At 41.0% G+C, this 26388-nt stretch overlaps 2 protein-coding genes across 3 annotated transcripts; one reads left to right on the forward strand and one right to left on the reverse strand.

Annotated features, from left to right (window-relative positions):
- Window positions 1-789: 789 nt before the first annotated feature.
- LOC110978540 (UBA-like domain-containing protein 1) lies at window positions 790-6344 on the forward strand. Its single transcript, XM_022233613.2, has 3 exons — window positions 790-992; window positions 1176-1253; window positions 1496-6344. Exons 1-3 carry the CDS (start codon window positions 864-866, stop codon window positions 1703-1705), a joined length of 417 nt encoding a protein of 138 aa, XP_022089305.1. The 5' UTR covers window positions 790-863; the 3' UTR covers window positions 1706-6344.
- A 5347-nt stretch (window positions 6345-11691) lies between these two features.
- Window positions 11692-26027, reverse strand: LOC110978564 (uncharacterized). 2 transcript variants are annotated; one of them, XM_022233665.2, is made up of 8 exons: window positions 25913-26027; window positions 20897-21290; window positions 19690-19881; window positions 18390-18554; window positions 16536-16598; window positions 16081-16209; window positions 14786-15021; window positions 11692-14395 (listed from the first exon to the last, which is right to left on the reverse strand). In XM_022233665.2, the coding sequence occupies exons 1-8, from the start codon at window positions 25978-25980 to the stop codon at window positions 14212-14214; spliced, it is 1431 nt and encodes a 476-aa protein (XP_022089357.2). In that variant the 5' UTR covers window positions 25981-26027; the 3' UTR covers window positions 11692-14211. The 2 variants fall into 2 exon arrangements, with proteins under 2 accessions (XP_022089357.2, XP_022089358.2); XM_022233666.2 differs by lacking the exon at window positions 16536-16598.
- Between the last annotated feature and the right edge of the window lie 361 nt (window positions 26028-26388).

Raw genomic sequence — 26388 nt, forward strand, 5'->3', positions numbered from 1 at the left:
AGATAATTATACAGGTATAGGGAACGACCGTCAATCATTTTTATCCTTCAGGCGATCATAACCGATGACAAACGTAAGTAAAGCCCCGAAACTTCACAATGTAGTGTGTTCCAAACAAACAGCTTCATTTCATTCCAGGCATAATTTATGGATCGCATCATGACCAAAACCACTTAGCTGGGGATTACCAAACTGAGACCTTGGAGAATCCGATATGCCTCTCAACCCCGGATATACCTATCTAGCTGCTTTTCTATAGAGCGCCATTAAAATGCATTCTGTTTACATTTTTCGAGGAATTCTGTACCCGACCGATGTTTTGGCCGCGTGCCCATTTCTCTTTCGCATGCAAAACAGCACTAGTCCTGATGACCCTGCCAAGATTTTGTTTACAAACGATAGGCCAGCCATCCGGTGAACTTAAATTTTACGTTATCTGTAACAATTTCCCGTAGAAACCTTTTAGATGAGTTTCCTATTGCTCCTGTATACTCAAGCTTGATTGGTCCTAAAAAGAGGAAATAGCATGAATCGGATTAAATAAAGTTCATTTCAGTGAACTTATTACCTCTATTTACAGAAAAATGTAATTAACGGTTTGATGTGTGGCACAGAAACATAACCTTATTCGAGATGGTCTCTCCAAACTAAAACCATAACAAACAGGATCCAATCAATAAACAGGACCTCCCCTCAAAAACATGGCGCGATCACGTCATCTTCGAGGCTTGGCCAATCAGTGACCGGTACCCCCACTCCGTCTCTGACGTCATGTGTCAATAAACCGCGCCGATATCGTTGTCGGCCTGCGCTGCCAGAGTGTGTTGTTCTGGGCTTGTTGTCCTTCCCGGTTGACGGAATAAATGCTGGAAAATCTTCTCAAAATGGACGCTCTGAAGGAACAAGTGATGATAAACCAGTTTGTACTGGCGGCTGGATGTGCGGCGGACACTGCCAAGCAGTTGCTTCAAACGGCCCACTGGCAGTTTGAGGTGAGAATTGCACTCAATAATGGCGACGGATTTTTTTCGCAATAGGCCTAGGCCTACCTGTGTTTATGTTGTGTCTTGCATCATGCGTGCACTGAGTGATTGCGAGGTCATTGTATTGCGTGTTACTGCGTTTCAACCATTTAAATCCTTGGCAGTCATTGGTTTATTTTTTTCTCTCTGCAGACGGCATTAAGTATTTTCTTCCAAGAAGCGCCGATACCAAACGGCCACCCACACTGCTACAAACAAGGTGGACATTCGGTAAGAAAAACACGTTTTCCCCTTATTTTTGTATTCACATCGCTGGACGTGAACAGATTAACACAGACCGACATTCAACCTGTTTACTGGTGCGTGGATGGCTCTTGAAATGACTTATAAATATTCATAAACTTATGAAAGAAACCACACCGTGCTGCTGATGCTGTCTGGAGTATTTCTTAGAAGTGGTCTGAAGTAATATTTTTATGTTAATGTTTCTTTTAATCTCTTCCTGTTTAAAGGTGCACGCACCAGCCAACACACCTGCAACTCCTCCTAATTTTCCGGATTTAATGATGGACCTTTCAAAATTGGGCACAACAGACAAATACCATGCGGGTTCCCCGACGTGTATGGTGTCTGCCCCGGCTCCCATGCAGCCGATGAACATCGCGCAGTATGGACACGGAAACAACAACCAGAAACAAATGGAGGTGGAACCACAGAGGTGAGACTGGCCAAAACTGGAGGTTTTTCCGTGGGGGGAGGGGGTTGGTCAGCGGGGGAGCAGCTCGGATTGTCCCAGTTTGAAGGATATTTTTCCAATGAGGACGACAATGATAGTGAAGGACTCGGAAGAGAGTGCTTTCGCGTGGAACTTGGAAATTTACCAGAAAGTGTGCAGCTGCAGTTACGCCAGTGGACTGGTGCCATTGGATTTCTAAACTTTGAAGAGGAAAGAGCCAGCGGATGGTCATGTGTGTATGATGTACCAGCAGAGGAAAGCCTACAGTATCTGCCAAGTGTCAGATTTGTTTTTTGTCATGTATTTTTTTCATGTTAAATTTTTGTGGCACCCTAAACAGTTTATAATTTGTAACTCTGCTCACCCTTTTTTGGGGGGGAGGGGGGAAGAATGCACTATCCAGATGTCACTCTGTTGATCAAGCAGCGAGTCGGTAAATAAAAGTTAAGATCATTTTCAAATGTGAAATTTTTTGCAGTTCCAATTTGCCATCACAAACTGTAAAAAGTAATGGTCATAATAGAATTGAAGATCTCAGGATTCTGCATTCTTTTCCCCACTTGTTTTGGCATGTGAAATGCATGTAGACCTTGCAGTTATAAATGGCAACAACAGCAAATGGCATGCTCACAGTGCTGCTGTTTTTGAGAAAAGAATTGCTTTTGTCTTTTTGTGTGTAAATTATTGAACTAAATGTAAAGGTATTACATTGAACCATTGAAGAATGGGTTAATTTACATAATTGTTCCTCGAGCTTCATTATGTTAAAAAACAAATTTTTGTATCAGTTTTTTGTTAACATTTTGTACTTGTATAATTTTTGTGAGTTTGGTAATATACTAAAAGCAAAAAAACCAAGTCAGAAGAAAACTACTTACCTAGCAACAGTAGTCGAGCGCCTACATTTTGTCCCCAACTCTTGGCTACAGCTAAGTGTCTACAGACTATGCTTAAATTGTTTGTGGAACATGTCTGCTAGACCTGATTTTGCCCAAGATAGCTGTGCAGGTTGAATTTAAAATGAAAACATTCAGTCTCAGCATGTAACTATTCTTACAGTACTCAAATGTGAAAAATGGAGGGTACCATTTCACAAGATTGTTTTTGTGAAGAGGAACAAATGAAATGGACTGAATGCACAGCTGGTGCCCCAGGTTCTTGTAATAGCAAACTAACAGAATTGGGGACTTTTATTCATGGACATTACCTTGTGGTGTACGCCCATAGAATCACAGTTGATTTTATGAAGTCTCTAGACATACCTACTTGTACCCAAATGCAAACTTTAGTAAGGCTCCACAATGGATAAGTACAAGATATTAGTGATTTGTGTACTCTGGCAAGTGCATCTCATTATGTTTATACAATTTAAACTTATCAATTGAGTGGTATGTGTGTCACTGTGTGCTGTTCTAGGAAAACATTACCTCATTGTTTTTCCCCGCAATTTCATACAACTGCAACAACATCTAATTGCCTATTTATTTCATATCCTATGTGCATGGTCCTACTGGGCGTCCTCTGAAGCCAAACTGAGTGCCCCTTTAAGGTTGCCCTTTCAGCAACCACATTTGTGTTTCCATGACTAATTCTCAGTATATAGTGTGGGGTTACTGAGCAATAACAAGAGAGCGGACATTTAATTTCCAGAGAATGTGGAGGCCAACAGCCATTCGTGCTTGGAATTGTGTTTATTACTACATCTAGGTACATTTATGTTCACATGCATTTACTGGACTGAGCAAATTTTTGCCTACTACTGTACAAGGTGGAATAATTTTTCATTCATAATACAGTGTAGGAGCAGTCAGAATACTTATAATGTAAACAAGTTCCTCATTTAACAATAAGTTCTTTACAGGCAAAGAATTTCTTCTGTGTGTTGGGCATTTATATAGTGCCTGACCTTTATTGTATTATTGGAATCCTTTATTGTATTATTGGAATCCTTTATTGTATTATTGGAATGACACTGTGCACTGTGAAACGGCTACAGTGTAGAATCGATAGTTTTGTTATCTAAACCACATTCATGGGACTAACATTCTTCCTTTAAAATCATGCTGTCGACTTGCGCATAACGTAAATAACTTACTGTTAGTTTTCTGTGCATTCACAAAACTTGATGCCCAGTACATTTGTTTGCTTTCTTCAACAAATCTTGTAATTGCAGATTTTTTGCTGTTATGTTTAAGTTTTGCTGTCCTGCATTTATGTCAGTTTCAGCATTGTCTGGGACATTGGTAGATCAGTGTTGCCTGTATGATGAGATAAGAACATCAATCAACTAATCCTTTATCCTTAAGGTCAAGTGAAATTGAGTTAAGTCTACAGATAGGGCAAAATAAGACAGTCTAACCATGGAGGAATAAGAACACAGATGGCCCAGCAGGCAGATTTTGCTAGCGTTACAAATAGGAAAATAATTTTACAGTACAATGAGTAGTATAAAAAAGACAGTTTAAATATTTTTCACACCATATGAACATGTGTTCATTTATAACTAATGTACCTGCTGTATTTTTCCCCACAATACATGGAAACTGTTTCAGATTCTTCAAATTGGTTCATTGCCCCTGAATGAATTAAAAGGCAACTTTTTAAATGCCCCATTGCCATTTTTATTTGGTTATTGCTGCAAAACTTCTGCAACTCGCACACATCATCGATTTTTTTCATCTGCCTTCTAATTAAGATTCATCTACACTTATAGGAAAGTGAAAAGTTTGAATCAATCGGAGGGAATATCAAGAACACAGAGATGAAAGTATGGTATTGTTACTTTGTGCAATTTAGCAAGTGTGTGTGTTTTCCCGTAATTAGTATTGGAGGCTACTAAGTTGATCACTCCTTTCGTTGCTAATCGAAACATGTTCATGGAAAATGGCTATCAATATTATAATCCGCTGTTTGTAGCTGTGAATTGGGAGAGAACTCTTGTCCTCTTGAATTACATACACTGTATTTTTTCCTTTAAAGGGGCCAAAGTCACACAGATTTTACGAAAGATTACCTTTATTTCATATTAATAGTTGGCCAGAAACAGTTCTCTGGTAGGAATTGAGCTGGTATTGCATGATGGTAGCCTGGATAAATGAATGAACAAAATGAACCATAATGGTACTTCTCTTGACTTTGAAGTGTTTGGAAAGTGTTCGAATGCCATACCTAAATTGATACCCTATGCCTGTACTATTCCTAGTGATGTAGACAAGGATGTCTGGTTGGTACGTGCAAACTGAGACGCGTTGGCAGAATTATTGTATTTAGAACTTCTGTCGTGAATGAGCAATATGATAATGTATGGGCTGAGTCACAGGCTCACTGCCCTTCTGAAACTACATGCAGCGTATACATGTGCATGACTGCATATATGTAAACAACGAGTGCCCTTTTTTTTCATCAGGGATTTATGAAAACCCTATACCACGGAGGAATTAAAACACGTGTACCTGAATATCCGTGTAAATTAGCCTTACTATTTGGATATGACCTTGGTAGTATTTTTCCCTACATTCAAATCTGGACTGTTACGTAACGTGCGGTTGTGAACCACCCATCTGTGATGCTATCAGGGGCACATGTTTGAATGCGTGACCATTTCACACCTAGAGCAGAAAATGATGTATCGGCAGGCCTGATGGCCTGTGCCTGTTTGCTCAATAAACTTCTTGTGGGCAGGGGCATTGTTATCTCTGGAAAGAGTCAATAAACTTATTTGTATGATATTACAAAAATGGTCTTACACAAGCTACCTCTGCTGCCGCATAATCAGTGGATTTTTGTAGATGATTGATGATCAATTTTGTAAATACCAAGCTCATAATGATTCATGGTGGACATGTTTATGAACGTGCGTAATAATGTGAGCTGATAGTGAATATTCCGTTATTTGATAAATTAAGGGAATTCACATAATATTTAAGGCCGTGATAGTTGTACGTTCAAATTCTGAGAGAGGTTTTGGTCAGAGTAAGAGTTCTCGATTAGGCAGTACACGTTGTGACTATGCACATTTCCTCCTCGTCGTCACTGGGAGAGTTTCATTTCACAGCTCACGCTAGTTATATTAAACATGTATTTGAAAAATTCATTTGGTACGTGGTGAGAGGGATTTATCCTCAACCTTTGTTGAAACCGTACTACACGAGTTTGTCATCCCATTATTCGACCTTAGATTTGGAAAATCTTTTGAATTTAACCATGTTTGGACAATTTATAATTTGTTCTGAGTTGGAAATATAACATAGTTTGCATAGCTGTGGACTTATTTGATTGAAACAACTGCGCCTATTTTGCATAATGACTTTTGAACAAGGAGTAATTTCTGCACTTGCTTCGTGTTACCCTTTGTTGTTTGGCACACAAGCAACCAATCAACGTTCGTTACCTGAACCAAGGGTATCAGAAAACAACAGTTATCTCAGGCAGAGAGAATATCTGCCGGTACGTGAGCGGTCTTAAATACAGTTATTTTATATAAGAATTTCGAACTTCCATAATGCTGTGTAAATGGTACAAGCTTCAAAAAGTATAGTGTAACTTTTCTCTTGGATATAGAGAGTTGCAGTAGGTTTATATAATAGGTGTATGATGTACATAATAAAACTGAAGATGAAACCCAACGTTAATAGAGTTACCGAGGTGCGGTTATTACTAATCCGGACATTCTTGACGTACTCATTTTTGTTCGTGATGCGTGTCAAAGTTCGAATGATATCGCATTTCAGCTGCTGGGTCGAACAATGGGCATTATGCCGATTAGAAGGGTAACGAACTCAGTAAATGTCGAATTTCCGACTTGTCAATTTTCGTTGTTTTACCCGAGCCAAGAACATAGGTATGATTTCTTGGTTAAGTGATTCGTTTAAGAGGCGGAATTTGAAAAATCTTTTTAAAGAGACGCACAATGAAAAGCGAGCATGCTAAATAAACACGATAAACGATAAAATGAAGTAAGCTATACAACATATTGCATAGAGATTAACTTAACCCTTTTTCTGTACGGCCTCGTGGAAAATCGCTCTTTTTAAAAAACATATTCTACTGTTCTCTTTTTTATCTTGAGTGGTATAGGGGAAGTCGGTCTCTAAGGGGGCTACCTGCTGTACGCAGAAATGTTTACGATTACCAGTTTTAACTATGTTTTATCTGTTACAAAATTCCAGGCAGGGTCGGCAACATAAAAAAAAGAACAATGTTTCGCCAAGTCGGAGCAAATCAAAACTAACTACAGACGACTATAAGGAAATTCCACACTAATACACGTATAATTTGATACGTACGTGAGACTGTTGTGACGATTCCGCTTTACAAGCAAGTACATTTTTGCAATAAATGATGAGGATGGGTGACAATGCCTCCCTGGTATAACATTAAAGATTTGGAATATATTTGCGCACACACACAAAAGAAGCTCACACCACAAAAAGGAAAATTTGGGGAATTCCTAGGGCGCGAGTGTCTGTATTGAACCATGGCTAATCAGAATAAAGAACTGAAGCTCATTCATCACAAAGCCTGACGCATCTCGTTTATTTTACTGTCAACAATGACTTCTTCAAAGCCTTTTGACTGTTTTCTTATACGTAAAATTATTTCTTGTAAGTTGTAGAAAAGGCTTGCATATGTGACTTAATAAATTAGGTACTAAAGAATTCTTTTGAATAAATATGTTACTTAATGGTTTGTCCTTTTCAATTCATGGCTTGAGTGTCGCCCAATCCTGCATTGCCATATGTGATGCAATGAGACTGTCAAAGGTTTATTGAACTATTTTAGGTAACATCCGGTGTACAGCGAATCGCGAAGCTCCAACACCATCCGGCGTTGTTGGCTTTATTGGATTTGGGAAAGCCCTGGAACACTTTTCCGTATCTGAATTCGATATCATCTTCCTCTTCACAAAGGAAAAACCCAAGCTGAGTTCCAAGTTGAGCCGGAAGATATTTTGAATAGGATATGGCGTTTCTAAAGCGATATATAGTATGCAGCGCATACGAGCCCAGCCTACCTGTTTACAAGGTAGGCCATGTTTGCCAAAAATGGACAACTTCTGAAAAGTCTTCAGCCAGTGAATATCAATTGGAGCATTGCATTTTTGATTTTGTTTTTTTTGGGGGGGGGTGTACTGAGTTCGGAGGTACAATTATATCGTGCCATATCCAGATTATATTGCTATGGGAGTACATCACCTGAAAAAATGAACAATTTTCTTACAGTTTCAACACTGCTGATATTTAATTTTGCAACACTTTTCGCAAATGCCGCTTCGCCAACTGCAAATTTTCCAGGAAATGATTGCGTGCGCTCGCACTATGAACCTGTATGCGTCTAGGTTTTACATGTACATGTACATGTCCATGGAATGCGGTTTCTCTCCGATGACTATTACCCTTGCACTCATGAGGGGAAATCTGACCTGGTTAAAGGGGCTATGCTATCAACAATAGATAAACAAGGTTCTCAAAATTAATCCTTTCTCTGGATTTGTTGTAAGCAGTTGGTGTACTGATTGAGCAACATTATAACAAATTAAATGGTTCTGTCGTTTCTACAATAATGAAACTGGTGGGTTCTACAAAATGCAATGACTTACGAAAAATTTTCAGTTAAACATAACTTTAGGAGCCTCAAGGGAAATACGCCTACACATGTAGCTGCAGCGTGCTGCGTGAGAAAGAGTCATCACTATTGCGGTCAAAGCTTTGGTACTTCAGGAAATTGGTTAATACAAGTCGGCGTCAGAGATACCCCTCAGACAAAATAATAATCCCATCGATTCACCTTTTGCAAACGACACAACATTATCTGGAATTTGTCCCCATGAAACACAAAGTAACCTACTCGATGTGAATGCATGCATACCTATTCCCAAATGGAACGCCCCACACAGTATACACAAACAAGAACTCCACATGACTGTCTCCCACCCGATGTACAATGATGGTGGTTCCATGGTTGAAGTACTGTATTGCGGGTCTGCGGCTCAACTGCCACTCATGGCAACCTGCGATAAATCTCAAGAAAAATTAATGCCAGTTATGATACACTTTATTCCCTAGAGCACACAAGGAAATTTACTTAGAAAAAAGGCGAATAACTGTTAAGCACGGGTGTAAATCCCCCACACTCACACTTTGGGGGATGGGCTAATGAATCACCCCCCCACACTTTTTTCAGGAGAAAAACATTAAAGCAAATTGTGAAGAATTTTCAAGATTTCCCAACGACTAAAACGTTTGCTGTATCACTAAAAGTAATTTTAAAAAGCCATTTTAAAAAGCCATAAATATACCATTCTGATGTAAGGTTCTGCATGAATTTGATCATGGACATCACCCTCTATATAGTGCATATGGTGTCGCCCTCTCCCCCGCTTTTCAAATTCCCATGGCTGGGCAAGTGACCCCCTACCTTTCCCCATCCCCCACAATTTCCAACACAGATTTACGCCACTGTTTTTCTTGTCATGATCTGCCGAGCACTGATCAATTCACAATTTTAAAAAGCAGTGGACTTTAAATCGAAATAATTATTATTTCTGTTCTCATATTCATCAGCAGATTGAAACGATTAATTGTGACATCATCATTTGCAATTTGGATCGGTAGGTTTGTGAGTTAAATCCATGAATTCATCCCAGCCTTTTCACACGTGGCTTATAAACAATGAAACTTGTAAAAGTAATGATGCACACCCCTTTAAAGGAGTTATAAATAAATATTGGCGCAAAGCCAGACTGGCCTCTACCATTTTGACCGCAGGTGTATTCCTACCCTTCGAAGAGAAGGCGTGGCTTTCATCTCATTGAAATTATTCCTTCGTTGTTTGGGAACCAGCCTTGTAAATACATAACATGTTTACGTGTTAAATAACACGCAAACGGTGCTTAGTGTTTGAGACATCCCCCGCTTGGAAACATTTCGAATGGCTTCCCGTTCACTTTGTGGAAGTCGATTGCCCTTGAGCACTCCCTTTCTACCTGTACCTTTGTTGTACGCACGTACAATTTACACGAGTTAAGAAGTTCATGGGGCCGGGCCGTTCAGGATATGCTCATTTGCACACAATGCAATCAGCCACATACCACACGCCAACGTCGTCAATGGATAGCATCAAAACGGATGTAATCTTTAATAAAGAATTTTTTTATATTGAGGCTTGAAAAAACGTAAATTTTACTCTCCGGCACCAGACGTTCCGCATGAACTAGCTTACTCACTGTGGTGTGCTGAAGTTGTTACCACAAAAAGCGCTTGAGATAGACGAGTGTTTTTAATAAGGCCTACGCCATGCTCACATGCGACATTGAACCGAGAAAATCGTTTGGCAATATACCAAGTGTACATATACACCATCACTTATTATTCCACTTTAAGGGGTTGGCTACTCGCCAAGTGAGAATTTTGCAGTCTGGAACTAGTTTGTTGAAACCCGAGTGTGTCGTGCGCGTGGCATCAGTGATTATGCTTGCACAGGAAAAGATTTCAATTACAGTATACATGTAGTCTGTTTAGTGGTGAGCTTATAGGTCGTTTGTCAAATAACTATAGCCTAAAAAGGGAGCTTTAAAACAAAAAATAAAAATTCAATAGGCCAGTGGATAGTACATGCATGTATTTGCCTTCACGGGAATGCCCCTCCCCGGCCGATACCTCAACCGCCGCCAAGTGACCTCTTGCAATCCCGACCCAGGCACGAATACAACTGTCACGGACAAGTCAACTCGATCTGTAAAAACGATTTTAAGACTGTATTTGTCGCTTTTCTGCCTTGTAAATAAATTATTACAGTAATATATCCACCAGTGTAGCAATCGACTGACCGAGTACAGTACTAAAAATGAACTGCATTTTCGTGGTTTCCTCGCCATTTTGACAAATCCAATCCAACAAATTCCCCACAGGGAAACACTTCAAAACAAAGTGCAGGGTAGAGGAACTACACACGAAAAAAAAGTTTTCACAATGAATGTAAAATACCAGAGCAGGTACATGCGCGTGTAATGAAAATATGGCACGGGAGCGTCACGGTGTTGATGTGTTCATGCATAAAGGACGTTCGATTGTATGAACCACGACCACATGCTCATCATAATACGCCAAGGGTGCAGATCCCGGGGAGGAAGGAATACCGAGCTGCTTAAATGATCGCAGACCACAGGATCATCCTCAGCCAGATCTTTGGACCGGAAAACATGTTGATTACACCCTTCATTAGTACATGTACACATCATTAGTACATGTATACGTAGTGGTTTTCGGTCTCAAAATTATACGGGGTGTACCAAGCATCCACCTTTTACTTCTGTTTATTTCTTTTTATTTCCTTAATTTTTTAAGGGAAGGTATTCTTCCTTTGGGCATGTATTTTTCATATAATAATAATGTATCAGACTATGAATAAATTGACAGCCCCCGGGTAGACCCATATCTAAGCCATTGTAATACACAAGTGACATACAATTCAACAATACATGTATATGGAATACAAGGCTTTCTCATTACCAATAAACTATTTGATTGCAATATGTATAATTTGGCACTTGTAACATCATTTTGTGATTATTTTAAACAGCATGTTGGTGGAGCCAATGACTTTTCACTTGATGGCATCCTCATTCCGCTTCAACCATTACAACTGAGTGTAGGATCTTCCCATTTTTGTCATGTGTATGCGACATGAAGTGACCGTCAACGGAGCAGGCTACACAAAGCTTTTCTGATATAACAAGCTTGCAAGAGAATTTGAGTTCACCAAAAACAAAACAAAGCAAAAACCGAAAGTACATGTTGTGATTCGATTGTATGTGTATTGGATTTGGTCCATTTGAACACTCGTATTTCTTTTATACATTAAAGAGCCTATCTTATTCTGTTATTGCTTTGGATGAGATTATGGGGTAAGCAATATCTATCACAATACTATGACTTTAACAGCTGACATTGGATGAGTTCTCGACCAAATGGCTAGGATTCAGTGAATCTGGCACTTATTTGTTTTTATTTATTCAAAGGGCAAAAGTAGCTCTATAATCCACAAGTTTGGAGTCAAAAATCTCGAAATCCTGACCAGTCCCTAGAAATCACACTCCTGTAGACTAACAGAAGGCAATGGACTGGTGAATAACTTAAAAGAAAAATTGGGATGCTGAAAGAAACAAAAACAGGACAGCGAATGGGTTATAAGAGCACCATCAGGATTGTGAAAATGATAAAAACATTGAATACTGTGTTACAAATATATCCCACAATCGCCTATTATCTTACCACTAACTTAATGGCCTAATTTTGTAAGTGAACATAAACAAGACAAAATTCAAAACCAAAACCTTATCTGTGCTTGCAACCACCCCCCATAGATACTTATATTTCCCTTCATGACCTTATCAGTCCCAGGCAACAAACAGTGTCTCTAGGCTTTGACAAGCATCTTGGTTGGAATTTATAACCTACTTGCTACTTGAGGCAGAAACTTATTGGTCCTAAAGGACAACAGGGAAAGTGTGCTTTCAAACACAATAGTGTTGAGTACATAAACTTGGCTTATAATGCCAATTTTTCTAGCTGTAATTGAAGGAATGACATTGAAGGAAAATGAAATATCCGTGAAATAATCATCAGAGGTCTTAAGAGCCTCAGAGCAGTAACAGATCTATGGTATCAATAAATTTGTGTAATCACAGGATCTTCAAGATTATAACAGAAGGATTTAAAAAAAAAAAAAGAAATCAGGAATATCCTAAAAGAGAGTCTGAGAAATCTCACCCCTGCAGCAGGAAACAATGGTCAAGTCTTGCTTCATGCTGTCAACAGATAGACACCTCCATGAATTGGCCAGTTTACAGAGATTGACAGCAACAGCAAAGTTGAGTTGGAAATAAAGCTCAATAAAGCTTCCTTATGTTCAATTTTGGTGCTGTGCATGTAGGCCTCAACAATCTCTTGACTGAAAATGGATCCATTCATCAACGGGACATCCATATTTTTCTTGTCTTTTTTCATGAGAATACGAACTGTACACTATGAAGGGACGGTTTTGAAGGATTTCATTCACTTTGAAAAAGATCAATGGACGTTTGATCTTTTTGGCATACACTCCCACAGGGGGAGAGATCTGAGGAAAGAGTACATTTTGCACACTTGTACAAAGGACAATAAAAATGAAGATCCCTTAGGTTTCAAACAGAAGCACTGTTTAGCAAAATGAACCCCTGGATGAGCTGTACAGTATTTATAGTACTTAGGAGCATATGTGCACAACTCTGTGGGATTGATCAGTACAGTAATTAAAACTACAAACGACAGCATTGTTCTTCTGACTAAAAGCTGGACAAGGTATCTCACTGTTCAGTTACATTTTTAGGTGGCTACCTACACTTTTACCACATAAATTTTCAAGAACAATGGTCACTATCTCCAGCACGCTTGTTTTTTTTGTCTACGATACACGAAGCACACTACATACCCAGAGATATTATTTAAGGGTTAAAATGGCTACCAAAAAAGGGTGAAATTTGAAGGTAATGTTAAAAATATCTACATATGTACATAAAGAACAATGTTGCCTACACTTAATCTTTTCCCCAAACACTGAACAAAAATGCTTAGCAAAGCTTGTTGTGCAGCACTGAGGACGAAATGTTTCTAAAATTTCACGGCACATGAAGAGAAATTCAACAATCAACGACACTTTTTGATGGAAACACGGAACTTTAACCCTAACCTTCCCCAACCACACAGAATTAAACAGTAGTAAAGTGTTTAATTCTGTGGGGATAGGTCTGGTAGGCCCATAACAGCTGGCTTTTGCATTGGGTTTGACATACCTCAGAAAAACAAAGTCCAACAGCCTCTGTGCACAAAGTCCCATATGGGTGTTTAACTTTGTATGAATGGGTAAGGTTAGGGCCAGCAACACTTGGGGGGTTAGGGTTAATTTGAGCTACACAATGCACTTATTGCACGGGCAGGGATGGACTTGCAGCAATGCGTATTAATGTTCATGTAGAATCTCCATCATTGCTGCTACAACATTTTGCAAAGAGAAGACCTTGCTAATGCTGGTGAGGACATCTCTTCCCATCTACCAGTTGTTACAGACAGCAAGGATGACTGCACTGGTGTGTGCAACTCAAAGGCAGCCCAAAAGTTATTGTTTAACCAGAAATTACCATTTACAAGGCTGCTTTCCCAAAATCTTGAAAGTACATGTACATACTGATGGTTACGGCTTCCTGTACATATATTTTGTAAAACGCTTGACCAGGACAACAGGAGCAACTCAGGATGCAGGTTACAACTATGAACTATTGAAGCAGGCATGGAGTCGAATAACAGCCTTGTGCTAAAGACAGACGGCCATGCATGACTTCTGACTCTAAGCCATTGCATGGGGTATTTCAAACAGACCCAACTGAAGTCCATTTCTCCCTTTGCTTTGGTGAGGACTGGTCCAAGCTGTATTCCTTGCACTGTTTGGGGCTTTTCCTCATATCTTCACCGTGAACACCACCGGCCGCGACGAAGCTGCTGATGAGGCTCCCGTTTTGAACAGTGCCTTGTGGATGGTTGTGGCATCGATGGGGTCACTGTTGGGGCTCATTGCGTCTGATCTCATGCCGACCGTTGAGGGAGAGAAATCGGTTGTCCCAGATGCACCTGCCCCAATTAATCTGTGAAAGTCGGTGACAGGGACTACTAATTGACAATCTGAAATACTATTACTCATGCAGTCATAGTTGCAACTTTAAAGTTAGGATTTTATGTAGTTACACCATTGCCTAAATGAGACTCTGGGTGTTTGATTCGGCAACTGGGTTCTCCAAGATGCATAACACAATTTCTTCAAGCCCATACTGGATAGAATTGTTTTGTACAATGACATGGGTCAACACATTGGTCTGCACAAGTCTTTCGTGGTTTGATGAGGGCAGCGAGTTACCCACAGTGCCTTGCAGCACCTGTACTTCCTTCCCAAATTTTAAGAAAGAGGTTTAGCCACTTTCCAGAGCCCCAGCACTGGGTTCGGGCTAACTTCCACCCCAGGGGTTTGGGTTACTCACTTGAATCTCTCATTCATGGAAATGCGCTTTCCTGAGACGGGGATGTGAATGCCGCCGGCAGCCTCGGGTACGGTGCTGGTGTCTAGCTTGCACTGCATGGGCAGCCCATCCAGCTCACGGTTGTGGTACCGAGCAATGGCCTCAAGAGCATGTTCCCGCTTGATGTACACTACCTCGGCCAGGCCTGAACGTACCAGGCGTGCTTTCTTCAATGGTCCCACGTCTCCATACAATTCCTGCAGCAAACAGAGTTTTAGCCAGTGATACGCATGTTATGGCTAGCATGGGAATGAAATACCCTAACCAAGTAAAATGCAAAAGAGCCCACCTCCAAATTTAAAAAAAAAGTGGCAACCAAGAGAAGTGCATTCAAACACTTTTCACAACCTTTACCTATGAAAATTTGGGAAGGCATTCCACGTTCTTTTCAAAATCTTCACGAAATTTCAAAGCCTTTCTTTAATATTTCCAAGAAGATACCAATTCAGTTCAAGCATGTTCAAGCATGTTATGGGTATTCAGTGCCATAACAGGGAGCTGCTTCATAAACATTAATGATTGAGTACTAGAGCATCTAGGCCCTGATGCACAACCCTTGGTAACAAAGTAACTACATCATCAGGATGAATTTGCAGTGCTTTGCAAGTACTAAATTGGAATATTACTGACTGCTCAGTACGTTCAAAGAGCTTGTGGGGAAAAAGCTTGCATGGTTTGACCAGATAGGATTCAAACACATGACCTCCTGTTAGCAGTGCAGACAGCGCAAGTATTCAACCACTATGCTTTCCACCACCACCAGTTACCCTGCCGTTAAAAACTACGGACAGAATATTATCCAACAGTTACATGGACAGTAAAGGAATTTTCAAACACTTCCTTGTCAAGGCACTAACCACCATTGCTATACAAACGTTCTTCATGATTACTGGACCCTACAAAATGAAGCTTTTGTACTTCTTGTGTGTTTTATTCATTTACATGTATACAATAGATAATTCTATGCTGTTACATTTGATACATCAGAGAGCTTAGCATTTTGACCGATGGAGACGTTATGTAATGAAAATGTTCATAATTTTTATTGATTTCTGTTGCACGTGACTTGATCTGTCACTCAGTAGCTATAGCAACTTGCAAACTCATTATCTTGGGTTGAATAACACTTTGGTTCCATTAATTGTTTTCAAGCCTTTCATGTCATCAAGTCCTCCCTTTCAGCAATCTGATATAAAAGACACTATAATGACAATCACTTCTGTGACTGACGACAGTGGACGGGTAACAAAGCTCACCTTAATGTCTGCTTCGGAGACACTGGAATGGAGGTTACTGACAATGAGTCTGGTACCCTGAGTCGAGGCAGCAACTGACAGAGGATCCTGGGATGCCACCCGCTGCAGTGCAGCCGTCTGTTGTACATTCTGAAAGCACACCAACAACTCCAGTAAGTCAAGCAGCAAAAGGAAAACCAAGTATTGTACTCGGCTGTACATGTACATGCCTCTAGCTATTAACATAAAGAAACTCAAGAATGTACTCTGCTCAATTCCACGTCTGGAAACACATAAAATGGAATGCACCGCAAAACCCCTGAATTGTCAGAACTGAGGCTGCGATTTCCCATTTTACATTTTTATACAATCCTTCCAATATGTTCATACAGCGACTATAAACCATTTTGAGACCACTTTATAACACAAATTACATGTGAAATGGACAGAACGAAACCAACAAAAAGAGCATTTACCCCCAATTGGAAGGGGCTGCCAAGGTCACGTGCAGAGAAGCCAAGGACATCATGCCTTACATCCTTAAATAGGGAACAGAGAAAGAAACACTCAGCAACAAAAAAGGCACAAACACAAACCATGCATCAAGTGCATACAAATATGGAATTATCCAGTGATATTAAAAGGGTTGCATCTATTTAACAAGGACACTTGACTCCAGAAATTGCCTGAAATTCCCATCACTGCTGTAGCTGAGACTTCCTTAAGACCACCACATGACCTCCAGTCTAAATTCAAGTCACAAGCTATTCACATGAATTGTGACAAAACCGTCCCTTTGTAACTGTTAACCCTGTTACTTGTGACTGGCCTTGAGACTGGCCTTGAGACTGGCCTTGAGACTGGCCTTGAGACTGGCCTTGTGACTGGCCTTGAGACTGGCCTTGCAACTGGCCTTGTGATGGTCTAGACCACAGCACTAGTTTCCATCTCCAGAGCAAGTCAAACCAAAATGAAAAAAAAGGAAAGCCACAGTGAAATCATAGACAGCTAACAAAGAAAAGCTACTGATGTACATACATGCAGTAAGAGTTGTGAAGTACGGGCATTTATACTTAAGTTTTAGACTGACTATTTTTTACCCTACCTTTTGATCTTGCAAATGCAAAGACAAGTTTTTAGGGAAACTTGCCACTGACTTGACTTAAAGCCATCTTTGTTTTCAGGGTAATTAAACAATGCAATTTTTAACTATGATCGTAAGTATTTCAATCATGGGATCTATGTGTTTATAGTATCTTTCTTTGTGCATTCAGTGAAACACTTCTTATTTTACTACCCTCTCTACTAACATTTTGACTTTTTCAGATAGGATATACAAAAGTTTTAAGATACTGGAGACAAGCATGTGCACATCACCCTCCAGATTCATGACAGCTTAATAGGTTAACAACACAAACAAGATGAACATAGTGTTTGCCATGGGACAAACACAAGCTGTTTCAGCAGAACATGTATTTTATGTGACGTAATCCAAACTGGCTTTATCATCATTACGTCACAATAATGTTATCGAATTTTAAAGTTTCCACTCCTAAAAACAATATCAACATTCCACTTTGATCATATTAGTTGTTTATAAGATACTAGCCTGTAGACAGTGCACCTTTAACCCTCCTTTGGTTTTACAGCACAAATGTGCACAAATGACCACAGTCACTGGTGAGCATGTATTTTCTATATGGAACTCAAAAATGCACAGGTTCAGTGTGTACACAGTAGGTTGTCAGCACAAAATGACCCAGGGTCTTTTGTGCAATCCTCTTCACTGCATTTGGTTTACTGCACAATTATGCACATGAAACAGTGAAGCACAGTTGTTGGGCAGCACAAAAGTGCAATCTGATATTCCTGTGAGGGACTGTTGGTGCAGTGCACAACACAACACAGCTGCTCTTCTTTAAAGAGTTTACCAAATGACCCAAAGAGTGAATTCAGCATAGGAGGGTTAAGGTGAATGACTCAACATGATTTTGCAAAAGTTCCCCCCCCCATAACACATCACCGTTTGAGTCTATGCTGACTTTTATTGCAGACAGATCTCCAGTCACAGAGATAATAGCTTGCAAATATTTTTATTGTCCGTCTGTCACACAACTTCTGATGACATGGTTTGACAAAAGGCCCAACGTGGGATGCAGAGAAGAACACCTGTTATACTACAAGGTTGACAGTGGAAAAAGAAGAAAAAATACATGACAAAAAGAAAAAGAAATCAAGAAAACAAAAGCTGTTTCAGCTGGTGGCCAAAGCAGCCAACAAAACAAACACAAAAACAAGACGTATGGAAGTAATGTGGTAAGGTTTCAAACCTGGATGGTTGTCTTAATGTTCGGTTGTGGTACACGTAGAGGAGGTGCCTGGGCTGCAATCTTCTTGAACTTCGCTGACACAGGCTGGAAGATGAGATCATCCTCCAAACTATCCTCCACTGGTACGGTGCGCTGCAGTTGTAACGTCTGCTGTTTGGCCTGTCTCTGCAATAAACAAAGGTAAAGAGCACCATGTATGCAATTCTTGTATGGACACCGACATCTCATTGTTTTAAACAGGTATGTCTGAGAGAGCATCTTCAACCACTTGCTGATGATACATGTATTTCCAATCTCACACTTGTGCTGGGAAAATGGACTTAACAAATGCTGACCCTAGTGGTCATTTATTCACGGTTAATGAGACATTCCTTAAAGCATCATGGCATTGTCACTTTTTAGTATGCTGACAGTATGTTGCCAAGTGATATTTGCTACGACGCCTGACTTACAAAAAGGTTTTTAGAAGAGGTTTTTATAAGGAGATAATACTGAAAAATGTAAGAAAAAGTTATGTTCTTAAAAACCATTGAGCATGCATTTAAAGAAGATTTTGTTGCAATTTATGTGCACAGAGTAATCTGGCAATACAGACAATTCATAATTCAGCGCTCCACTAAGAGGACATCACGGAAGGGCCCTTTTTTGCAGTGCACTGTGGGAAGTAGTCAACAAAGTCTATTTGCCAGCTGTATTTCTGTTGTCTGTTTGTCGGGGACAAAGATTTGTAAATGTATTTTGACTAGCAGTTTTCATCAATCGTTTCTTCTCTGTATTGCAAGAAATGTCCACAGGCAAGTTCGATCAAGGACCATAGTTAACCATGGTTCGTGATTAGTGTGCAGGTGAAAGTTGATAGCAGCCACAAATATTTTGATAGCAAGCATCAGTAATAGGGATCAACTGATGTTGGTTTTAACTGCCAATCCGATGTGCAATGTTTTGATTGAAACATTGGCCGATGTCAGATCCAATCCGATTTTTTTTTACCAAGATCAGATGTTTTTTGTCAAGTCCAAATGCAACCACTTGAGTAGTGCTGGGGCAAAAAGAACTGCAAATATACTTCAATATGACTTGTTTGCAAAGTATTTCTCATTGAATGTCCAGAGGAAAGTTGTTTCTGGCGGAAAATGCTACAAAAGCAGCATGAAGTTTTGCAAGTGGTGTTGACAGATGATAACTAGTGTTATCACAGCTTTGTCAAAATTAGCCTTTGTGTACTGCCTACATGCTTGCAAGAAGAGAACCGAGGCCAAGCTCTTCAGATCAACACACAATATTCAAGCTACCACTTTACCTTCTGTGCCGATTTGTTGACAGTGGTGACCTGTAGTCCGTCCGTGCTGATTGACACCCCCCCACTGTCAGCTCCCACCTTGGCCTTGGGTGTCTTAGTCTGTGGGTTGCTGATGGTGAATTGTGTGGGCCCCGTCATCTGACGCTGCTTGGCTGCTGAGGGATTGTTGATGGTGATTTCTGTCAGCTTTCTCTACGGAAGACAAAAATTGGGGAAAGTTATACAAAGAGACATTTGAAAATGAAAAAAAAAAGAAGGCTGTGGTAAGAAATGAATTAGTAACATCTTTCAGTAATTACTTCCCATTCGAAAAGTTAGACACTTTGATTGGGCCTATATGAAAAATGGGTCAATATCCTAGAAGTGACACAGTGAATGGGCTGGTATGGCAGACCAATATATGTCTACACATATCACTGATCCTGAAAGACCTCTGACACGCTTCCATTTGGGCATAGTTAGAATACCGACCAGGCTCATTCACAACCAACACTTCCCTGAAGTGAAACTAGTGTATTCCCAGTGAGTGGAGTGAATGGGATACTGTCAGTACACAGCACAGCATTGCTCATTCCAGTCAATGACTGTGATGAGTACATAACATTGAAACCCCCAGTGTTGTAGCGGAGTCCATTAACAAGTCCTTACAAGTCCAGTAGTCCACCACAAGTCATGGGGGATGGGAGAACAGATTCCGCCACCCCCATAAGAACTCTGCTATGCCACGCTCGATTATTTTGAAACTTGGAATGCATGTAAACACACTCCTTATCATTATCCTTATCAAATGTGTGGTTTGAAGTCAATCAGGCATGTAGTTTGGTTGTTATGGTCATTTGAAGTTCAAGGCTACATGTGTGTCAGCCCGCATGCACTGAGCACCGCAGTGGAAAAACATGCATTTTTGGCAGACCTGTCTCGCAGAAATATGCACTGCGCAAGAAAAGTATGTCTGATTGTCATGGCGGCAATATCAGGCAAAATGTTGGGGAGGGGGGTCGATTTTGCCCCCTCCCTGGCTTTTTTAGGATTAAGCCAAGTCACAGGCTGTCCACATGAAGTGCAACAAGTGCATTTCTTTGTCATCCTTCACCCTTTACTTATGACTAGTCTTGTGACCGGACTTATGAGGGGACTTCTGATGGACTCAACTACAATCCTGTTTAGGACTTCTCCCTTCTTTTCAAACATACAGTACGTGTCGTACCTTTCCAGGGTTTAGTAGCTGGGATCCAGGTGTACCATCAGTCCCTGTCAGCTGGTGCTGCGGTTGCTGCTGTTGCTGTTGGCCCTTTTGCCGTCTGGCGTTCAGTTTCACTCGCACATCTACCAGCTGTGCCTTCTTGTTCAGCTTCTCCCGCGCGTCTGTCAGCCTGGCCTTGTGGATCAGCTTGTCCCGGGCATCGGGCACGGTCACCGCAATGGCCTGGCTGGGCCGGAACACCTTCTGCCTGGTCAGCGACTGGACTACCTGAGCCCTGTTGGGCATGGATGCTCGGAAGTTGCCGCCCCCCACAGGTTTCTGGACACGACCACCCCCTCTCCCTCTGCCCGACTGCCAAGCGTTGCCGCCTCTACCCCCACGAAATGTTCCTCGACCACTAAATGCAAAGGAAGAAAGTTCTTCATGTCATTCTGTGCTGCTCTTAAGGCCTATCCCTTCAAGGTCTTTCAAAAGTCTACCAGCAGGTCATGTGGGATTCAATTTGCCCATACTGTCTATTTCGGACTATGGGCCATACAGAGTATAAGCTCCACCACGTAAAACTCGGCAAATTAAGATTTAAAGTCAGCGTATCAGCCGCACCGGCATATAGGCCACATCACTTTACTGACGATGTCCAACAACCTACTTCATCACATGTGCTGCATGCTGAAGCGCTAGTACATCAGAGTATTACGAGGTGCACTTCAACGTTCACTTGACTTTCTTCTACAGTGCACACCTCTTTGTTGAAAACTTTAAAAAAGGGCCGGTGGCGTGGCGGCATGGCGTGGCAGCGTCCTCCGCTTTCTGGAAATGCCCCGCTCAGCCCAACATCTGCCCAATTTCCAGATGCCAGCTTGGTTTTCAGCGTGGACTATTGACATGACAATGTATCAAAAGCAAGTAGGCCTTGTATGACATGTACATGTATGAACAGGTCTTGAATTTCGACAATTTTGGGGTACTGCCATTTTGGCCTCAAGAAAAGGGACACTTTAAGGGGCACTGTGGCCAATAACAGGGGCAACAAGGCCAAAATTTCTACAAAGGAAAGGCAGTGAGGCCAAGGTATAAAATATTCTGAAAAACGAGTTTAGAAACTGGAAAAACAAAAACGGTGTTTTATGTGCTTGAGCTATCATATTTAAATATTCTATAGCCCATGACAAAACATCATATTACAGGAGCAGGCACATTTTCTGACAAAGGATGTCTTATTTTACAGAAAAATAATTCATAAAAAAGAATTCCAGTGCATTAAACCACAGATTAAACAAGAAAATATGTTTGGTTTTAATTTGAGGCATCTTTTTCGACTGCACAGGGTGAGCTTACCAACCACACCCCCCTTACCCTGTAAAACTGACCAACCCATTACGTCACGGAATTATCAGTCACGCCCATGTAACTGAATCTGCTGCATGCGTGCAATGCAATCTAAAAATGGGGGGACAAAAGACCTAGCCGGAGCTGTGGAGGCCCGTTTCAGACGCAGCCTAAGCCTGTGTATGTACCGTGTGTGCCAACCGGTTTGCTGCACATTAGGCCAGGCATAATGCCGGGCTAGACTGGCTAGTCCCACACACCTGTATGTGCCTGCAATGAATAATCATCCACCGAACATTGGGCTGCAGAAAGAAATACATGTAGGATACATGTTATATATTGTAAATCGAAGTCAATCGCAGTGCAGGCAAGCCTCAACGCGCGGTACGGCACTGCGGCGTGTTGGGCTGGGTCTGCCAACCCAGCTGGCCTGGCCACGCGTGTGCACCAATGTGGCTTGAAGACGATCATGTACTGGTAGTCTGCAAGACGAAATACATTCACATGAATGTAAAGTCGAAAACTTATGGGAAATCGGGGTATTTTTGTAAGGGGCACGACTGCCAGGAAGAATGAGGCACACGGCTAGCTTTGGACTTGGACAAAGTGGAAATTTTCAGGGCACCGCGGCCAATTGTAAGGGCACGGACTGCCATGGCCACAGTGGCCGTGGTGAAATTCGAGTTACCCTGTATGTATGAAGCCAGGAGTGAACAGGGAAGAGTTCCATAAGAACACCACTAATTACATGTATTCCCTACAGTGACCTTCATGTATTAGCCGTCAGAAAACAACTACATATCTAGAAAAGTTCATGCCTATGCATGGTGCAAACAAGCCTACATGTAGATGTCCACTGATTGCAATGGGTCATCTAGAAAAGTTCTAATTTAGGAGGAAAAAAACAAGTTGTTTTCTTAGAAAACACAATTTTTCAGCACCTTTTTTTTATTTGTAGAATCAATCAATCAATCCTCTAAATAGGATAGAGCCAACACTTTTCATCCATTTCACCCTCGAATAAACATGTACTTTTGCGAAAGCACCTAAAGTTTATCAGTAAAATCAATCTATGAGAGAGCCTCTCTGACTGGGATAGAGCCATCACTCATTGTCCTATCTTCTTATCCTACCTGATTCCTCAAGCGAGGTCCATATATGGCAGGGAGTCTGGCGCTTTTCAAGTTTTTTTGTGTGATCCCCACAAATTTAGTACCATTGGAAAGAGAATTTCAAGAGAAATTGAATGGTATAAAATTTAGCTCAATACCTATTGGTATAGTGAAGTTATGAATTTTCTTGTTATTAAAATTAGGTGTAATTAGTCTGTCACTTTTTGGAGTGGACACAAGTTTTATTTTCGTCAATGTATTTGAGCCACATGGAGTCTTGTTCCTCATTGGTTCCACTTCCAGACATGCCAGAGTTGGACAAAGATCAATAGAACTTTACATGTAAGTAACAGAGGAAGTGTGAAGTAAACAATATCTTTTATTATGTAGAACTTTATCAATAATAAACATAGGATACATGTACATGTATACAGTAACAGGACAGTTGAGTTGGGCTTGAAATGTCTACTGATGTGTAAAAGATCACTGAAGCATAGTTTTGATGTGATATTTTGCCATCAATAGCTATAAAAATAGGGGACCAATTCTGTCAGGTGTCATAAGTTACTTTAAGTCTGTTCGTGTTTGACAGGCTCTTTTGCTAACATTTGATTGAAACAACGTGTGGTTTATGCGCTTGTTATTTGCATCTTGCTACCCGTACACCATGCACCAATCTGATGCACATACATACACCATATGTGCACAGTTGCACGACAGCACCCCAATATAAAAGGGCGGTTTGGCACCACTCCGACGTCGATTTTTGACAAAAAACAACATCCTTTCCTTCCTGAAATTCCAAGCTTCCAAATAAACACCGTTGAACAAGTGTTTCATCAACTTCTTATACATGTTTCAGGGAAATTTTTAACATAAAAATGCGCATTTTTGGGTAACCTTTTTATAGTCTTCACAAACCAAAACAAGGCTGACGGTACTTTAGTCAAATGCTTTGAGTCATACAAAACAGCTTGTCATGGGTACGCTTCTAGGATTGCCCTTTGCTCTACAGAGAAACAAGGTGGGATGTTAGTTGGTATAACTTTATTATAGAGTTCCTGTGGTCATGGAAAATCCTGAACAAAAAAATCATGGGAAAAGTGATGGAAAATTAGGAACAGTGACAAGACTTTGTCACACAACAACAAAGATGGCTGCACAAAGTTGTTGACGTACATGTAGTCAGGGTGGTAGTGTAAGACACTTTCAGATATAATTTGAAGTGCTGTTTCGCTGGACTCCCAATAGGCCTTAGTATAGGGGTTTCGAGTCAACTCGGACTCAAACCAACTCGGACCCATGCAAACTCTAACCCAATACTAACCCGGACCCACGACTAACTCGGACCCACAACCAACTCAGACCCAATACTAACTCAGATCTACGACCAACTCGAACCCACCCTGAGTCAACTCGGACCCAACACAAATCAAATCATTTTAAAATAAAAATGTGGAATATTTAATATATAATTATATATTTTATGTAAGCATTGTGTGTCTCCTCGCGAGCTCATTATTAATATTTTGTGATCCTGACGGTTTTTTTTTACAATAAGAGGAGCCATAATCTCGAGGGATCATAGAATTATTTATATAAATCCCGAAATTGGGATTGATAGTTTCCTGTTCAAAGTATTTCTTTCACAAAAAGCCCCACATTGCGGGCCTTTTTTTGATAGAGGCAGGCGGCTACATTCAGAGCTGAGCGCATAGTTTTACTACTATTGGGGGGTATCTTCGGGAAAAGGCGAATTAAGAAAGTTCATAAAATTGAAATGAAAAGTGATCGATCTGGCCATAATCTTGAATTTCCAGCAAAGAAAAATAATCTTGAATTTCCAGCGAAAAAAATGAAGGCCTCTTCGCGAGGTTCAAGAGTCAGCGCTATTTCGGTCTACGGGCGCGTATTTGGTGTGGATGTCAGACAACTCGACCGTTTGCCAACTCGACTTCGGACAACTGGACCGTTGAGACAACTCGACCGTCGAGTTGTGCGAAGTCGAGTGGCAAACGGTCAAGTTGTCTGGACCCCTTTGGTGTAGTGCAACCATACCCACTCGACGTGGGTCCGAGTTGGCATGGGTCCGAGTTGGTGGTGGGTCCGAGATGGTCATGGGTCCGAGTTGGCATGGGTCCGAGTTGGCATGGGTCCGAGTTGGAATGGGTCCGAGTTGGTTTGGGTCCGAGTTGACCTGATCCCGTATAGGGGGCCTAGGCCTATGGAACTCTTTCCACTGACCACTGACTAAACATTTTGAATTTGTTTGACGTTGACCTAGGCCAACACGTCTCAACAGAAAATGACGGACGACTTGGCTGGCATGGCTGAGCGGACAACTTGTCTCAGAAGACGACTTGTCTCTCCTTTTGGCGCACATACGGTCGAGTTGTCTGCGTGAGCGCCCGGCCTAGAGCTAGAGTAGACTTGACGTCGACATGCACGGATAGGGGGCCTACTAATTAGTCCAGCAACCAATTTTCACCCGAATTCCACGGTTCCTTTCAACTTGATACTCATGCATTTATTATGTTGGCAAAAATAATACTGAATTACTTAGTTGGGAGATTCTTACCGTCCGCGGCCTCTCGAACCACCTATCTTTTTCTCTTGGATGATTTCATCCAGCGATTTGTCCGCCATGTTTTCACAATTCAACACGTTTTACGTTTAGTCTTGATACAAGACGCCGATGTACAAGACTCCTAAATCATTGGAGGCGCTGTTCATCAGTGAATATGGGTGGAGTTTGGACATAGAGTTTAATATATTATTATATCTAACTCTCTGAGTTTGGATCATATCTACCTATGGGCCGTATGACAAACGGGGAGCAATCATCCAACAGGGACGTCGTTCAAGTGGGAATTGATCAAAAATTAATCAAAAGAGAAGGGGAGGGGCTAGAAATTGTTCAATGGGGGCTGCTGTACCCAAACGCTAGATGGACAAAATTCTTAACACTAGCAGCAATACTCCCATAATAATTTTGGCATAATTTTGCCAGTGAAGAAAATTTAGCCTACAAAAACAAGGAATGGGGAGGGTTAA

Source organism: Acanthaster planci, linkage group LG07 (genome assembly GCF_054643075.1).
Source record: "Acanthaster planci isolate LZ-2023a linkage group LG07, COTS_SCS, whole genome shotgun sequence".
NCBI classification, from domain to species: domain Eukaryota; kingdom Metazoa; phylum Echinodermata; class Asteroidea; order Valvatida; family Acanthasteridae; genus Acanthaster; species Acanthaster planci.

Coding starts and splice junctions, on each gene's coding strand:
- LOC110978540 (XM_022233613.2), top strand. CDS start 864: ATGCTGGAAAATCTTCTCAAAATGGACGCTCTGAAGGAACAAGTGATG. Junction 993..1,175: donor CGGCCCACTGGCAGTTTGAG/GTGAGAATTGCA, acceptor TTCTCTCTGCAG/ACGGCATTAAGTATTTTCTT. Junction 1,254..1,495: donor ACAAACAAGGTGGACATTCG/GTAAGAAAAACA, acceptor TCCTGTTTAAAG/GTGCACGCACCAGCCAACAC.
- LOC110978564 (XM_022233665.2), bottom strand. CDS start 25,980: ATGGCGGACAAATCGCTGGATGAAATCATCCAAGAGAAAAAGATAGGT. Junction 21,291..25,912: donor GGTTCGAGAGGCCGCGGACG/GTAAGAATCTCC, acceptor CTTTGCATTTAG/TGGTCGAGGAACATTTCGTG. Junction 18,555..19,689: donor TCAACAAATCGGCACAGAAG/GTAAAGTGGTAG, acceptor TGTTTATTGCAG/AGACAGGCCAAACAGCAGAC.